General features: G+C 36.7%; 1 protein-coding gene across 2 annotated transcripts; it reads left to right on the forward strand.

Annotated features, from left to right (window-relative positions):
* Nucleotides 1-4,062: 4,062 nt before the first annotated feature.
* On the forward strand, nucleotides 4,063-17,700 carry LOC132113829 (tetraspanin-17). 2 transcript variants are annotated; one of them, XM_059521845.1, is made up of 8 exons: nucleotides 4,063-4,522; nucleotides 10,577-10,631; nucleotides 11,703-11,845; nucleotides 12,086-12,256; nucleotides 12,473-12,598; nucleotides 15,052-15,099; nucleotides 16,182-16,298; nucleotides 17,266-17,700. In XM_059521845.1, the coding sequence occupies exons 1-8, from the start codon at nucleotides 4,436-4,438 to the stop codon at nucleotides 17,329-17,331; spliced, it is 813 nt and encodes a 270-aa protein (XP_059377828.1). In that variant the 5' UTR covers nucleotides 4,063-4,435; the 3' UTR covers nucleotides 17,332-17,700. The 2 variants fall into 2 exon arrangements, with proteins under 2 accessions (XP_059377828.1, XP_059377829.1); XM_059521846.1 differs by lacking the exon at nucleotides 4,063-4,522 and adding an exon at nucleotides 9,031-9,087.
* Nucleotides 17,701-18,140: the final 440 nt, after the last annotated feature.

The raw sequence follows: 18,140 nt of genomic DNA on the forward strand, positions 1-18,140 counted from the left end.
TAAATGGTATTCTTTCTATTTATCAAAGCATTTTTTTATGTATCATGGTTTCAAAATTGATAATAATAAGGAATGTTTCTTAAGCACCAAATCAGAAGTGTGACACTGATGACTGAAGTAATAGCTGAAAATTCAGCTTTGCTGTCTCAGGAATAAATTACATTTGAAAATATATTAAAATATAAAAGTTATTTAAATTTGTAAATTGTTTACTGTATTTTTGATTAAATGCAGCTTTAGTGAGCTTCTTTCAAGAACATTAAAAATCTTACTAACCCTAAATTTTTTGAACGGTAATGTAGTTGAAAAAAAAGAAAAAGAAAATGCTGTCATCATTTACTCACCTCACATGTTTACTCAAACCAGTATGACTGACTTTCTATCATGAAACACAAAATGAGGTGAATCTTCACATTTTCTAACAAAAGTAAATGAGGCTGATGCTGAAATATAACTAATACTTGTCTATATGTTGTTGTTGCTGCATCTCTAAAGAAAGATTTTATCAAGGTAATATTATCTTGCAACAACATAAGGGTAAATAAATGAAGACGACATTTTCATTTTAAAGTGAACTGTTCCTGTAAAGTTACATCTCGGTCTCATCTATGCAGCTGTCTGTAATCTAGTGAAGAAGGCATTACATGGACTCTGAAAGTTTACCAAAGAACTTTTATGTATTTTACCAAAGATAGAAAAAGTCATGTGCAAGACTTTTCAAAGAAGTATTAGTTATTAATCAATTTTTTTTTAATCTACGTAAATATAAAAGGGATTGTCCCTCTTGATTTTTTTGTACAGTATGTTCTGACAATGTGTTCAAGTATTGGAATGTCACAATATTCGTAGGTCCGACTTGAGTCAAACTTGGAAGGAACTGACTGTTTATTGCTGGTTGTGAGTTCATTTAGATGTAAAGACAGAATGACACAGTAAGGTTTTATGGTATGAGAGAGAATGGTAGGAAATTCTCTACATTACATATACTATAAATGGAAGCTGCTGGTGATTTGAAATCCAATGCGGTTTCCATATTAGTTTAGTGCTGACATACATGATGGAAATTAAATCCACCTTCATAGGAGAAGTGAAAAAATAAAGCATTAGGAGGTTTGTACAAGGTCATTTCAATTCACATGTTGGAATGATTGAATTTCAGTGTTCATTAATGCACCTTGCTTAGATGGCTATTAGTTATATTTCCAAAGAGGGCAAAAACAGGAGGAGAGAGACTTCTGGCTAAGCGTATATATAAGTTAAACTTCACACTGCATTTTAGCATATCACATAAAAGGGACTGAAGTAATTCTGGGTGAATAAGTTGACTGAGCTCTGTTGGTAAAGGAAAGTGAGACGTGTGTTTTTTTGTTTTTTGTTTTTTTACACATTTCACACATAATTCTTGGGGCACTTATACTTTTTTATCATTTATTTAAACATCACCTCTGACACTGTCAGACTGTCTACAACATGCATTTACACTTGCCTGGGATATTTCTGACAGTACACTGTGGCAAATGGTAATTCACACTACTTAATACCGAATGTTTGTCTGTCGTAGTTCTGAAATTACATATTGAAATCTGTCTGAGCTGATCACTAGCACTCATTTAAGGATCATGCATACCAAGTGTACTCATGTTAGCCTGCGCTCAAATATTGGATCACCACACATGAGAAACTCATTCTCTGTGTTGGTGCATCAGCAGATTTTTGAGTATTTGCAATGGGGAATTTTGATTGACAGGGACATCAGCTGTAAAGTGACTCTGCACCTTTGGTGAGAATAATGTTATCATATCCATGGATGCTTTACACCCCCTGTGTACTTGTGTGATCCTTCATTTACATTAGGCATGATTCAACTTATACAAATTCTTTGACATCATGTCTGAATAACCAGCCTCAATGTTATCTCTGTCTTTTCAGATCTGTTTTAAATTAAGTGAATAAACACAAATAAACTGGCATCTGAAAGCACAAATTGTAATTGTATTAATTACAGATGTGCACAGTTTTACCTCCCTATAACTGATTTCCTCACTATTTTAGAAAAATGCACATTATTACAACCAGATACTTTATTATAGTGTGATTATGGGAAATGGATGCAGTTTATATTCTGATCTCTTTTACTGATACCGTATGTATATACATGGGAGAGATATTTTACATCAAAGAATGTAGGATATTATTATTGTTATTATTACTACTAGTCCTACTACTACTATTTTCCCCACAACTCAGAATTGAACAGTATAGACAATGTCTTCGAATCATTCTATCTAGTCTGTGAATTGCACTCATACACTTTTGATTCAATAATTTTTACTTAATTCTAGGGTATGAATGCAATTCACAGACTAGATAGAATGATTTGAAGACATTGTCTATACTGTTCAATTCTGAGTTGTGGGGAAAATAGTGGTAGTAATATAAATTTTTTTGATTAAATAATTTGTACTTAATTCTAAAGTTAATATTTCTTGAAGCGATGCAGGCAGCAAAGATCACAGATGCTTGGTCAATACCGCCACCTATAGGACCAAAATGGTAAACTGGATTCATCACTAATGCATCGCTGCAGATGCAGGATAGTAGCTCAAAAGAATATGTAAAAAATAAAAATTTTACAAATATTAATTAGTCCGGGGGGTGGGGGTGGTTGGGTATTGGTCTTATCAATAACAACCACATGTGTGCAGAAATTATACACTGTGTATTTTAGTATTCAAATTATGGAAACCTTTTTAAGGCTCAGAAGTAGTTAATTATTAGATTATTGATTTTTGATTATTTTATCAGTACAGCCAACATTGTCCCCGGTGACGTCAAGGAACATTTTGTTCTTTCGGAAACAGCCTTTTCATGATAGAGAATAAAAATGAGAAATAAAATGGATTGTCCGTGAGCTACTATGAGCTCTCAGATGCATGTTTATACCGTTTAGAACAATGAGATATGTTAACAGGGTAACATGCTTCTCTTTCTCCAGAGAGACCATCAGTGCTGCATTGATGCTGCATAGAAAGAACAGCTCCACTCTGGCAACAACAAGCGACTATGAATAACAACAACCGGAAGTGACAAAATCTGATTTAAAGGCATGATTTTCCTGCATTTGACAAAGACCAAAGTATATACTTGCAGCATTGTAACGCAGCGGTCCCCAACCTTTTTAGCGCCAAGGACCGGTTTAATGTCCGACAATATTTTCACGGACCGGGCTTTAAGGTGTGACGGATAAATACAACAAAATAAAATGATACGACTCGCATAAAAACTGTGGTATATTGTAAATATAGTAATAACATGAATCCACTGTGTATTCTTATGCAACTTTATTAGCAGCGTCCTCATAAAATCACGCCAACAACAAATAACATGAATAACATCCTCCCTGCCCCTAATGCTCTCTGACTCTGTGACGTTTAAACATGCCTTAAAAATATAAGATACCGCAAAAATCCACCGCGCCCGGCTCTACTGGTCCATTCAGCGCAGGGTTGTGCCTGTGTTGTTTTGTGTCGAAAATGTAAAAAATATATATAATGAACGAGTACATCATGAATCTATTTTCCCAAACCGTGTTTTTGTCTTTTCCCTGAATCACTACGGTACCCTTATAATAAGTGTTTATATTCGGACTATTTTAGTCTGGTTGGGGTCGGCAACGCTGCAGAGTAGCACAGCATCTGCGTGACTATAGTTTAAATAGAAGATATGAAAAATGCTAAATGCAGTCTCTTACAGGGTGTGAAAATTTTGGGGTGGAGTAGGGAGGGGTAATATACTAAACTTAATAGTAATTATATATAATTTTATATTTTATTTTACAAATTTATTAGGAGTTGGTGTTTGGAAATCACTGTTTACTCAAGAGGACCTTAATATATATCAAAAATACTTTAAAAGGGTGCAAATGTTGAACGTTGTATATTTGTGAAAGACTGTTGGACTTGGTGAAATAAATCATCAATTAATGGACACTGGCGCTGACAGGACTTTTATTATGACAGCTCGCTCAGTTGACAGTGAGCTCGTGTCGTCTGATTGCAGTGTCACGCTTCTCAGTTCTTGCTGGATTGTTAGATTGCAGTGGATTGTTTTCCTCGGGACATTTACAACAAGGTTAAAATATCAAAAACATCTCATGACACCAATCCAAACCGTTCGGGGTTTATCAGGGGGGACCCGGAACATTCATTTCCCCACCCATATACATCCTCATCCGTTGTTTATATGTTTAAAACTGATGAATATATTCAGCTCAGTGGATAAAGCGCTTGTTGGTGCATTGTTGTGGTTTGCGATGTGTTGCTGGTTCGCAGACTCTTCGGCTAAAATATAGATACATGAATCGCTTTCGAGTCGTTTTTTTGCAGATCCGTTTAGTTTTTGTATCAACACAACAGCATTAGCTGGCCTGGACAAAATGAGCAGAAAACAGCATCATTTTAAAGGAGCAGAGGTCAGCTGCTGTGTTAAATACTTCTTGTTCGGATTCAACATCCTTTTTTGGGTAAGTCTTGTGGATCTGCGGTTAATTTGCTTCTCAAATTCATATTATTATATATTATTCATAATCTTTTTATTGTGTGTTTCCATCATAATTGGGATTGCAAAACAAGTTCAGCAGAAAATACCTTTACCTTATTTCACAGCATGCGACATGAATGTATTTATATGATATAAATTACCCTACCAGTGCTATTTATTTATATGGTCTCTGATCTCTTTATTTTTATATGGTTAATGTTCTGATGCATTCTCTAAAAGTTTATATTAAATTAATATAGTTTTTTTATTTTTTGCTTTGCATATATTGACAGTCCATACTGACGGAAGGCTGTCAATATTCCAAAACTCTGTAAAAGCACCATTATAGTAGTCCATAGCTTGTGCACTAGGTATTTTATGGCTTACGGAGACTTGGAATAGAGCAAATGAGCCATATGGCAACTGTTATTGTGCTTTTTATAGTCCTTTTCAGGGCTTTATAGACGTGTTCACTAATTGTATGGAAAATATCCAGTTCAATTGCAGTGAATAACAACATATGGGTTCAGAACAATTTAAGAGAGTAAATGAAATAATAATAATAATAATAATCATTTTGGGGTGAAGTCTGTCTTAAGTGACTCTTAAGCCTTAAATATAGACTTTTTTTCTCCATTACATCATAATGAAGAACCAATCATGTTGCTCAATTCCACTATGGTTTTCATGTAAGAGAGTGATAAATTGTGAGATAAAAGGAAACTCTTCCATGAGTCATTTCTGGAGCGAACACATCGCCTGGAACATGATTCTGTGAAGTTTCTTGATGTCATAAATTCCAGCCTTCATTGGTTAGTAGTTTTGAATGGGGTAGTGAAGACCCTTCTGGAGGGCGTGGGGGTAATTGGTGCCCCTTCATGCTTTAATGCCATCCCGTATGAAATGGTAACCTTGTATAATGGTCTGCTGTCCTCTGTAACAGCTAGCCCTCCTACTGCCATTGTTCCCACGTTATAGAGAGCCTGTTGTGTTTTGTTGGAACTTAGACGCCTGTGATTTCACCAAATCATGGCTAGAATGTCAGTCATACTACTGGAAACTGAAATCAACCCTGTTGTAGCTAAATTAAAACCTTAACTTAACCTTTTCAAGAGCAATTCACCCAAATTTAAAACTGATACTTAACATTCACCTAAAAATGAAAGTTCTGTCATCATTTACTCACCCTTGTATATGACTTCCTTCCTTCTGTGGAGCGCAAATAAAATACAAATAGTAATAAAATGAGTTGAAGTACTAACATGACTTAAACTGAAATTCATAGAAATAGGAAATTTAAAATATAATAGAAAAAGGAAATCGTGTAACTTTAAAAGTATAATAAATAATACTACAATAACACTGCAGGTTTGAGTAAAACTTGAGTTTTATTTTTTTTACTTTACCCTTAAGAACAAAAATGGAAATACACATTTGCTGACTTCATTTGGGAGAGAAATACTGAAAGTGTCTTTGAACTTAATTGTGTACATTTTCTTAGTAAAATGTGACTGGTGTTTACTCATGCAAAAGTCACCACTTTTGTGGGTGGAGGTCAAGGTGAATGTTTTGTTGTTTGTTTGTTTGTGTTTTTGCTAAGGTGGTTGCTAAGGTGATCTGGGTGGTTGCTAAGTTGTTGCTTACTGCCAACTGCGGATATGTCTGAATTCCCTCAATCAAATCTAAATCTAAATCTAAGCAGTTTTTTATTCTAAGATATTTCATTCTCTGCCAGGAGAAAATTTTACATCTTACCACTTAGAAAAGTAACAGTAGACTTCTCCAGAATAATTGGCGTGATTGGAAATATCATTCATGTCCTTGAACCACTCAGGATAAGATACGTACTTGTGTTATGAGTTCAGATCCCCAACCTTAATCATGAAAAATAGTATTAATAATTAAGTGTCTGATTGCTATACTTCTTCTTGTCATCTTATTGTCCCCTCGTCATGTCTGAAAGCCTTTTATTGTCTCTCGACTCCTTTTGTCTTAGCAGACTGTTTGACCCCTGTGCGTCATACTAATGCCTGTCTGATTGGTTTAAAGTGGAGACAGTCTGATCGGGCAGAAACCTACCTGATCCCTACAGGACACTCACTTTGCCAGCCTCAAACTGGGCTGAGTTGATGGCCTGTAATTACAGACGCTTTGCTCTGTAATCACAGTCTGATATCTACCCAGGAAGCTTTTGAAGGAACATCTTAACATTCCCACTGTCAGACCCCCACCCCAGCCATCTTTAATTCCTCCTATCCAAATTCTCCTCCTCCTTTCCATTGGGGAACCTCGCAATCCCTTTGTCTTGTATTCAAATGAAGATGTTTGGGCGTGCATGAGAGGGGACATGCTGTTCCCACAGTGTCTGAGGGGCCCGAGTGCTAGCCACGGCCCTGTGTGTCTCAGGAACCCCATTCAGCCTCTCGCTGTGGAGCTGATGGAGCCGTGCGTCTGTTGTTACACACACTGCCCCTGATGCAACAAAAGCATTGACTGCTGTGTTTGTTTGCACACTGTGGCTTGTGTATTGTGTACAAGCAAGGCACATTTCTGATTCCAAAAGTGTTTATTGTGTGTTTTTGTCCTTGCTTGAGCTCTTGTATGTTTTTCCTTTATATCCTCCAGGTTCATACAGCAGATGGGAACCACATGTCCGTACCCCCTTCTTCCTCTGTTGCTCTGCGAGGTAGTTTATTTCCATGCCATTTCCCAGCAGGCCCTACTCTGACTTGCACACATTGACTCATTCTCACTAAAACACAAATGAACAAAGCCAGAGTCACTCTGGCTATTCCATCAATTATTAAAAATGACTTTAACGTGCTGATATTGAGCAACTGCTGACATACAGCAATTATGTGGAAATAACAAATGGCTGTTCTTTCTTGTTTTATGGTTTTTGTTGTTTTGAAATAGACTAAAGCTCATGTGAAGTGAGATTCGTCCCCTTGATGAGCTCTAGAAGTCACGTTTGTGTCCTTATGGAAACTTGAACTTGTCAATGTTTCCATAAACTAGGCCAGAGAAATATATTTTTTAACCATTTAGAACCAAAAACAGACTCCTGTTGTAAGTGTTCAACTTAAAAGAAACTGAGGATGGTTTCTGAACAAGGTTTCTGAAGTTTCCTAAAGAATTTCTGAGTGGTGTTTGCCATTGCAAAACAATGTTGCTATGCAGCTTCTAAGGTTTTTTTTTTTTTTTTTGCTATGCGGTTGCTAGGTGCTTTCTTAAAGGAATGGAGCAACCAAAAATGAAAAATCTGTCATTAGTTGCTCACCTTCTTGATGTTCCAAAACTGTATGACTTCATCTTTCGGTTTTCTTTGCCCATACAATGAAAGTTGTTTTGGACATCCATTGCCTTTTCATAATATGGGCAAAAACAGTTCTTCAGAATATCTGATTATTTTTTGTGTGTTTACAACACATTTTATTTATTTATTTATTTATTTTGCGTTTTAATAACTTTTAATAACATATTTATTTCATTTTGTTTTGTTCTTAAATTTTTGTTGACGTTTTTCTTCTAATATTAATTTTTGAAAATAAATATATATATATTTTTTTTTCAGCAATTACCAAAAACAGTTTTTAATAGTTTTAGTTGTTGAGAACAACAATAAGAACAGCACTGGGTATTGTGCATGCACGTATAATTAATAGTGTAGGATAAGGTTCAAGAGGGTTAGCAGTTTATCCAGATCCTTGAATAGTCAAGTCAAGTCACCTTTATTTATATAGCGCTTTAAACAAAATACATTGCGTCAAAGCAACTGAACAACATTCATTAGGAAAACAGTGTGTCAATAATGCAAAATGATAGCTAAAGGCAGAATACTGTGAGCAAAATGAATATTGATGCTTGCTTTAGCAAACATCACTAATAAAGTCAGAAATACTACTTTGTACTAAATCAGACTTTCCAAAATATACGTTGCCATGGCATTGCAGCAGTTCTTTAATCAAATATCAGAAGTCAGATATCAGAAGGTGGCTCAAGGAGAAGAAAAGCAAAAGCTGTTCATATGGATGTAGCAGCTGGTGGAAAAAGTGGTTGTTCACTGTCACAGTGCTTGAGTTTAAGCCAAGAGTTTATTTGGCTGCCGTTAGTGATGATACAGAGATACTGTAAGTCTAACCATTCCACTGTGTGAGATAGCAGCTGTCCTCTGATTGGCCAGAATAACTAAATATGTTTAAGTGCTCTGTGATGCTTGAACATTTCTAATCCCAATATCCACGTCACTGGCCTCCCTTGGATCTGGACTGAGAGGAGTGGAGGAGATAGGCTGATGTCTTCATTAGGGATGAATGGGAATCAGTGGTATGTTTTGACAGAGAAAGTGTGTGCAGTGGATGACTGGCCCTTAGCTCTGTCCCAGCCATTCATTAGATTAGCCGAAACCGATGGAAATGGGATTATGGGATTTGCGTCTGCTGATACCCTGACTTCTACCTTTAACCTGCCGCCAAACACACACCGTTGAGAGCCCAGTGGGAGTTTGACAGGGAATCTGGAGATTTGAAAACACATTAGAGCGAGAAGGTCAGTCAGTAAATCAGATTCACCAAGAAACATCTTTTATTGCATGGTTTAGTCCAAGAAAAATTGGCTTCTAGTTGGTGCCATGGACTAGTTGTTGGTGCATGTGCTTAAGACATGATGGTGATCTGTGGTGCTCTGGTTCAAATTCTCATCTCTCTCTCCCAAATGCTCATCACATCCCTCTCTCTAGCTTTCTCTCTGTCACACTATCTCTCTAGTAATTTCCTGAACCGTCTCTTCTGTTTCTGTCTAATAAGAGTAATGATGGATTAAATTTTTTTTTTTTTAAGTGGGCCAAATGAAATGTATGAATCACATTACAAGTTTTATGAAGCTGTACAATAGCTTTGTGAAACTTGTGTTGTTATTCATTGAGAATTGTCTTCTATTCCGTAGGTTTCAAATCACATTTGTGTTTATTCAGAAATCAAAAGGACAGATCATGGTAGGTTTGACTTCAATGACCAATGACATTAACGTGAAATCTGGTGGGATGTGTTTTGGCAATGTATGCAAACACATGATGTGTGAGCGTTGTTCTATGATTTAGGTAGAGGCCTGCAGAAAAAATATGACTTTTTTTTAGAGGGAGCCATCAGGAGTTGGACTGAAAAATCAATCCCGTGTAGACCTTTAGAAAGGAGTGAATACAAATTAGAGCAATCAATGCAATGTTTACCAAAAAAAAAAATATTTTTCATAAATATTTTGTCAACAAGATGATATTTTGCTAATTTAAAAAGGGTTTTGTGCTGGTACTTTGAGTGGTTTAGGCCTGTTTTAAGCTTTTCATATTCTTTGCTGTGTTTAGTTCACAGAAGAGACAGAAATTAACTTTTTTCATTAAGTGGCGATATTTGACAATTATTTTAAAATGGCTGATTCATTCAGAATTGAAAGTCTTTATGAATGGGTTATTGAATCATTCACTCATTCATTTAGTAATGAAACCCTGCTGTGTGTTTCTCGGAGACATGCAGCAGTTATGCACTGCTTTTTTACAACTATTTTTGTTGCCGTTCTAACTATATTCTAAAATCAATTCTACATCAAGCTGTGAATGCATGGACTCTCAAGATACATATTAAGATGATACATATTTCACATTCCTAATTACTTTACATCTTTGGTCCTTTTTCATTTCTTTTTCTGAAGAATGAAAGTCATAAAGGTTTGGAACAACATCAGGTTTTTTTGGTGCTTATTTATTAAAACTCTTCCCATAAGCAGTAGTATCCAAATGATTGCTCTCATTCAGGTAAAAACAAGTCTTGGCTGCCTTTCAGGGAACCTTATGACAAAAATTGCAATGCATGCAGAGAAATCTCTGCTTTCCGGACCTTTGATTGAATCTCAGCCAGCCTTGCCCTTAGGTAAAGAGAGCAGTGCTGTCTGCATATAGCACTAAACTCCTGCCATTGTGGGGCAGGAATGAATTGAATAAGTGGCGTAAATGTGATGAATTCTGTTGTGTGCTTGTGTGTTTCAGTTGCTGGGAGCTGCATTCTTGGGTATTGGACTTTGGGCCTGGGCAGAAAAGGCAAGTTGGAAACAAATACAATACAATGTAATACAATGATCTGTGACATGCCTCAGATTCCTAATATGTGGTTGCATTAGCAACATAATCCTAGATGTAAACAGAAGACAACGGTGCACTTTAACAGCACAAACTACCTACAAATACCCTGTTCTCTCATTCAGTTTGTCAGTAAAAGCGCCCAAATTAATATTTATATTTTTTTCCTGTAGGACTTCATACTTTATTTATTTGTGCTCTTTTTGCTGAAAGCTCTTCTGTAAATCCCCCATGTTGCTTTTTCCTCTTTTGATGTCTGTAGTCTCCCTTTTAATGTCATGAAATTTGAGAGCATATGGGTGGCATCTTATTTGATTTTTTTCCCATGGCATTCTAATTTCGCTCTTATATTGTAACCGTATCACACAGCTCAATAAGGCTTTGTATGTATTGTGACTATTCTCTCTCTGATTTTTCATCCCTCTGAAAAGGTCACCCTTGCTGTTATTTATTCATGCATGAAAGGTGAATGTAATTTCTTCACTCTAATTTGAGGCAACTTAATGAATGAAGTCAACTGGCTGATTAATAACCTGGAAATTGCTCCATTTTAGCCGCTGATTGTTCTGCTAAAAGACACGTGTAGGCCATATGGCACTTTGTATTAATGTCAGCTGATTAAAGGAACATCTCGGTAACATGATGTAAATAATTAATAAGTAGTTCAGTTTAATTTGCAAAATGTTAATCACAGAAATAAAACATTAAGAATCAAACTGAGGGTGTTGAATTTGATTGGTGGAAATTCTGTTCAGGAGGATTTCAGAGCCTTCTTTTCTTACTCCATCATAACAAACCAGGCAAGAACACACCCACACACAAAGGAAACCTTGTTTCTGTTCACCGTCACCGTGGTCAAAAACCGGCAGTTGGTTCTGGGGTTGAACTGAGGTTCCACCCTGATGTGGAAATCCAAACGTTGAAGGCATGAATCAATGCAATGGTTGCCCAAACACTGTCAGTTGTGGCGGCCTGGCAGGTGGTGGAGGATGTGAACTTACAGCAGCTCTGTCTGATGTGTCTGGCCCACAGGGAGTGCTGTCAAACATTTCCTCCATCACAGATCTGGGCGGCTTCGACCCTGTCTGGCTCTTCATTGTTGTAGGAGGGGTGATGTTCATCCTCGGATTTGCCGGATGCATTGGTGCGCTCCGGGAGAACACATTCCTACTCAAATTTGTGAGTTCCAAGCTTGCATCCGGCCTACAAGCCATGCCTCCTGTTTTTCTCTCTTTGCTTATTTCAAGGGTCATTTGTTTCCAGATATGGTCGTTTAAATGAAATAAATTGGCCATGTCTCAAGAATACACCCAAAAAGGAAGTGAACAAAATTGAAGTGTATTAGAATTAATTTTTATTTTTAAGAATGATTTGCCTTTAAAAATGTTGACTCCACTATCTATGATATTTTTTTTCTAGTTTTCAGTGTTTTTGGGCCTCATCTTTTTCCTGGAACTCACAGCTGGCATTTTAGCCTTTGTGTTTAAAGATTGGATCAAAGACCAGCTGAACTTCTTCATCAACAACAATGTTAAAGCATATCGGGATGACATTGACCTCCAGAACCTCATTGACTTTGCTCAAGAATATGTGAGTCAGCGCTTCTCTTCCCGTCTCGTTTTCTGCAGCACCGTAGGTGTATTTTGAATGGGAAAGATATATAAGTCTGCACTTGAAAATATGAGACATCTGCTGAATCATTAAGCTTTCTTTAAGTGAAAAACGTCACTTTAAATTACAGCTGTGTGATGTAAAGGTGCTGTTGATAATGATAGTAATGTCATCTCTGATGTCATATCACATCAGTGGTCGTGTTGTGGTGCTCATGGGCCGAATGACTGGAACCTGAACATCTATTTCAACTGCACCGACTCTAACCCCAGCCGGGAAAGGTGTGGCGTTCCCTTCTCCTGTTGTGTCAAAGACCCCGCTGTGAGTGCCAGAAACAATCATTTCATCTGTTTACCGCTTGCACTTCCCTGCTTCTGTTTCAAAAAGTTAATCATTTTATTCCTCGCAATCTGTGCAGCACTCTTGTAGTTTTAAAGTTTGTTCATAGACCTCATTCAAAAATCTAATGGGGGTTTAGTATAATTTGCTGGTCTGTTTTACGGGGATAACAGAAAGTGGTTCAGCACATGTGAGATTTGCTTTTTTTGTGTGTGTGTGTAACTAGGGATGTGTCATGAGTCTAAATTTTTTCCCATGTTTTTCCCCCTGTATTTTTATACAAGTATGCATATATGTATATCTATGTATATGTACAGTACAGACCAAAAGTTTGGACACACCTTCTCATTCAAAGAGTTTTCTTTATTTTCATGACTATGAAAATTGTAGAGTCACACTGAAGGCATCAAAACTATGAATTAACACATGTGGAAATATATACTTAACAAAAAAGTGTGAAACAACTGAAAATATGTCATATTCTAGGTTCTTCAAAGTAGCCACCTTTTGCTTTGATTACTGCTTTGCACACTCTTGGCATTCTCTTGATGAGCTTCAAGAGGTAGTCACCTGAAATGGTTTTCACTTCACAGGTGTGCCCTGTCAGGTTTAATAAGTGTGATTTCTTGCCTTATAAATGGGGTTGGGACCATCAGTTGTGTTGTGCAGAAGTCAGGTGGATACACAGCTGATAGTCCTACTGAATAGACTGTTAGAATTTGTATTATGGCAAGAAAAAAACAGTTAAGTACAGGAAAACGAGTGGCCATCATTACTTTAAGAAATGAAGGTCAGTCAGTTCGAAAAATTGGGAAAACTTTGAAAGTGTCCCTAAGTGCAGTCACAAAAACCATCAAGCGCTACAAAGAAACTGGCTCACATGCGGACCGCCCCAGGAAAGGAAGACCAAGAGTCACCTCTGCTGCGGAGCATAAGTTCATCCGAGTCACCAGCCTCAGAAATCACAGGTTAACAGCAGCTCAGATTAGAGACCAGGTCAATGGCACACGGAGTTCTAGCAGCAGACACCTCTCTAGAACAACTGTTAAGAGGAGACTGTGTGAATCAGGCCTTCATGGTAGAATATCTGCTAGGAAACCACTGCTAAAGAAAGGCAACAAGCAGAAGAGACTTGTTTGGGCTGAATAACACAAGGAACGGACATTAGACCAGTGGAAATCTGTGCTTTGGTCTGATGAGTCCAAATTTGAGATCTTTGGTTCCAACCACCGTGTCTTTGTGCGATGCAGAAAAGGTGAACGGATGGACTCTACATGCCTGGTTCCCACCGTGAAGCATGGAGGAGGAGGTGTGGGGGTGCTTTGCTGGTGACACTGTTGGGGGTGAGCTGGACCACAGACTGAAGGCAAAAGGGCCAACAAGTGCCAAGCATCTCTCGGGGAACTCCTTCAAGACTGTTGGAAAACCATTTCAAGTGACTACCTCTTGAAGCTCATCAAGAGAATGCCAAGAGTGTGCAAAGCAGTAATCAAAGCAAAAGGTGGCTACCTTGAAGAACCTAGAATATGACATATTTTCAGTTGTTTTACACTTTTTTGTTATGTTTATAATTCCACATGTGTTAATTCATAGTTTTAATGCCTTCAGTGTGACTCTACAATTTTCAAAGTCATGAAAATAAAGAAAACTCTTGGTCTGTACTGTATATGTATTTGTATGTGAATGTATATATATGTATATGTGTATATATATGTATGTATGTATGTATGTGAATGTGTATATATATGTGTATATATATGTATGTATGTATGTATGTGTATATATATATATATATATATATATATGGTTAGAAGTGGTGCTTTAATTAATGTTGTTTTTCTGTTAAAATGTTTGCATGATAAAACTGTCTCAGAAAAGTTATCTCTTTCTCTATTGTATTCTGTCCTGTTCTATTGTATTTTCTGTCCAAAGGATTGCATTCAATTCTCCTGAAATTATATTTTAAAATGACTATTACATCCCGTTCTGTTATATTGTTTGCAATATCTATTGTGCCCTTAAGATTCTATTCTATTTTAAAAAAATGTTTTATCAAAAATCCTGAAGTCCTGATTCTATCGTTCTATCCTATTCTATTGAAGTATTCTTTAATACTTCCATTCTATTCTGCGCTAAAGCATGTTTTATTCAATCCTAATAAAATTACATTTTATCCTAAACATTATATTTGATCAGATAGTTTGTATTCTGTATTTTGAGATCGTGGTTTATTGGTGTGGGAATTCTTATGAAACAAATGTTACTCAGAAATTGCTTGGAAATTTCACAAATTGAAAACATTAATTGAAACAACAATTTTGAAGGACTAAAATAGTCTTTTCTTGTAAGATGTACCCCAGTGATCTTTGTATTAAATACAGCTTCATAGAAATGTTTTGAAATAAATTGAGCATGCTCTTTTTTTCTCTCTCTAGGAGGATGTCCTGAATACACAATGTGGCTATGATGTGCGGCTTCAAGGGGTGAGTGTTTTATTAATAGTAAGAAATGTTGCAATTGTGCAGAGCCATAATGATGAAATCTTTGTCAGACCACCCTCTGAAAGGAGCACAGAAGGGTTAAGCACACAAGAGAATCTAAGAGCATTTGAGTTCCTCTTGTTCGCCTCCTTAATAACAGTTTAAACCTTAAAAGTGATAATTAGCTTCTAGTTTTAGGCACGGGAAATTGTGGAGCTCTGTAATTGGGAAGTCAGCTCATGCCAGCCCTGTGCCTTTCAGTATGGGTGGAGTGACACTGCACCCACAGTTCACTACGGTCTCTCCATGGTACAGAGTACTTGTGTACCCATGGTTACTCTTTCTCTCACAATCCACCTTTGGAAAGATTTACTTTCGGTTTTATTTGCTTTGTAGTGTTTTTTTATTTTTATTGATTTGGTGTTGTGAGCAAGTATTGAACATATAATATATGTTTGCTAATATATGTATAAGAATCATGCTTTCAAATATTTTGCACTTCTTTGTTCAACCTCTGGAGGAAGGCCTTGCAGAGAAAAAGAAAAAGAGAAGTTAACAAAGATCTGCGATGAATAAGTACAAACAGTTAACTGTCATGCAGCCTTTCACTGGCTTTCTCTGAATTTCTCAGACTTTCAGATACGTTTCTAAAGTCTCTTGTGTTATCTTCCTTGGGGGAAGAAAGTGTTGTATGGTTAAATTACATCTTTTCATCTTCCTTACTTCCTAGAATTCGATAGATATTGGTTAAGACATTCCTGTATGGCTGTGCAATACAAACGGGATCTTCCCTGTGCTAGGTTTATATGTGGTGAGCTGGGTGACATTTCGTTTACTTAGTGTGGGAGTGAGTTCTTCCAGTTTTCCAGAGAGGATATTTGCTCTCAAATAGATTAAAGCACAGGTCCACCCAGGTGAAGGCCTAATTGTTAATCCAGGACTTCAGTAAAGATTAAAGGTCAACTCGGAGGAGCGAAGAATAATATGCTACATGGTGCACTTGAATGAAGAGTTGGTTTTGGTTTCTTATTTAGATCTGACATTTCCCATTAAGTGCTGTTCTGTTTTGAATCTTTTTTTAAAAGGAGTTGGATCAGCAGAAGTACATTTATACAAAGGGCTGTGTGGGGCAGTTTGAAAAGTGGCTTCAGGACAATCTGATCATCGTTGCTGGGATTTTTGTGGGGATGGCATTATTACAGGTAAGGACACTGCTAATGCAAATGCTTTAAAGCATGGAAATATCCTTTAAAGATTGAACTGATTTGCTTGAATGATGCCTGAATGGTAAAATGGTCCCACATGAATGGATATTATGCTGCCACCTTCTGGTTAAACCTCAAAATCTAGCTTTAAGTTCCACCATAATGGATGGCTAGGTGAATATTAAAATTTCCAGATCATAATTTACCCCAAAAGGAAAAATCGAACAAGTTATTTTGCATTGTGGTATTTTCATACCCATACATTTCTTCCCAGTTTTATTATTGCTGTAAACAAATGTATACAATAATGAAAGCCACCCTGTTTTGTTTTTGAATGAGATAATGCATTTAATTAATGCTGATTTTATTTCTTATTCTGTACAAAAAATATATTACGATGTACACAAAAAAATGTAAAATTTAAATGTCATTATACATCAAAAAGTGAATGAGATTGCAAAGAAAAATGTGATTAATTGTCATGAAAATGTTCTAAAAAGTCCTAAAGAAATCCTAATTATCCTGAATTCAGATTTAATTTTCTTTATTTCTTTGTCTTTATTTATTATGATTATTATTTATAAATTTTTAGTTTAATTTATATATGACCCCGATATTTATTGACTAGGGGTGCACGATAAATATCGGCCGATAATTAATGCGCATCTCGTCAGATAGTGATGATAATGAACGTGGAATTGTGCAGCTAGTCAGTTAACAACAGCTCTGTGTAGTAACAGCTGCTCTATGTGAAATCACACACCTGATGGAATTTACCGCCGGCTTTACTGATGAGATGCGCATTAATAATCAGCCGATATTTATCGTGCACCACTGTTATTGACTGTTTGTAAAATACAACTGTAGGTTATAGGGAAATCTCAGCTTGTCAGGTAGTTTAACTAAAAGTGAGAGCATGTTGAATTTTCTCCACAATGAAGCTTTCTTTTTAAATATGTTTCAGATTTTTGGGATATGCCTGGCTCAAAACCTGGTGAGCGACATCAGAGCGGTCAAAGCCAACTGGTGACTTTTTGCAGAGAGCGACAGGTGACAGTGACCTCTGATTATGGCAGAGAGCTTATTGCAAATAAACACTGTTTACACACCACTGAGCTGGTAAATTCCACCCTTTTAACCCTACAGACTTTGTATGTTAGCTGACTTTACAAAGTGGACTGTCCATCTATGTTTTTTCTTTTTTTTTGTGGTTCCTTCTGAAAACAAGCTCTTATGGAGACTATCCAGAAGGAGCTTAACGTGAGATGTCACATCGAGATCAAGCTATCTGCGATCTCGCAGCTGTCTCTTTATTGAATGCTATTTTCGTTTGCCCTTAATAAATGTTCACCAGACTCTCCTTCATGTTGGTGAATAAAGTGAAGGGTGTTTTCATTAACCTGTGGATGACTTTCTTATAGAAAAACACACAAATCAACCACTAGGACTTTAAACCGAGGAGCCATGAACTAAACAAAGCCTTACAGCAGTGCGTTTTACTATACACTTGTGTGGATTCAGATTTTTACACAATAGTCTGTCTGTCAGTCATTCGAGCTGACTCTTACCTCTGATTGGCTCTCTGTTGCACAGGGTAGCCAATCAGAATGACATACTTGATAATGACATGTAATAAATTTATTTTTGTGAGTTCTACCACTACTGTTGTGGAGGTGGAGAATAGTCTGTTATTTGTCTGTATAGCTATGATTTATTAATTTTCTCTTGTTTTTTTGGTTGTCTCTGTGGCTAAGTGTACAGTATAAATCGACTTAACCTCTGTCCCAGACTTGCTTATGAATCTTTGTTTTCGCTACTCTGCTAGATGGTGATATGCTA

Source organism: Carassius carassius, chromosome 33, assembly GCF_963082965.1.
Source record: "Carassius carassius chromosome 33, fCarCar2.1, whole genome shotgun sequence".
In the NCBI taxonomy this organism is placed as follows: Eukaryota; Metazoa; Chordata; class Actinopteri; order Cypriniformes; family Cyprinidae; genus Carassius; species Carassius carassius.

Coding starts and splice junctions, on each gene's coding strand:
- LOC132113829 (XM_059521845.1), top strand. CDS start 4,436: ATGAGCAGAAAACAGCATCATTTTAAAGGAGCAGAGGTCAGCTGCTGT. Junction 4,523..10,576: donor GATTCAACATCCTTTTTTGG/GTAAGTCTTGTG, acceptor TGTGTGTTTCAG/TTGCTGGGAGCTGCATTCTT. Junction 16,299..17,265: donor TGGGGATGGCATTATTACAG/GTAAGGACACTG, acceptor AATATGTTTCAG/ATTTTTGGGATATGCCTGGC.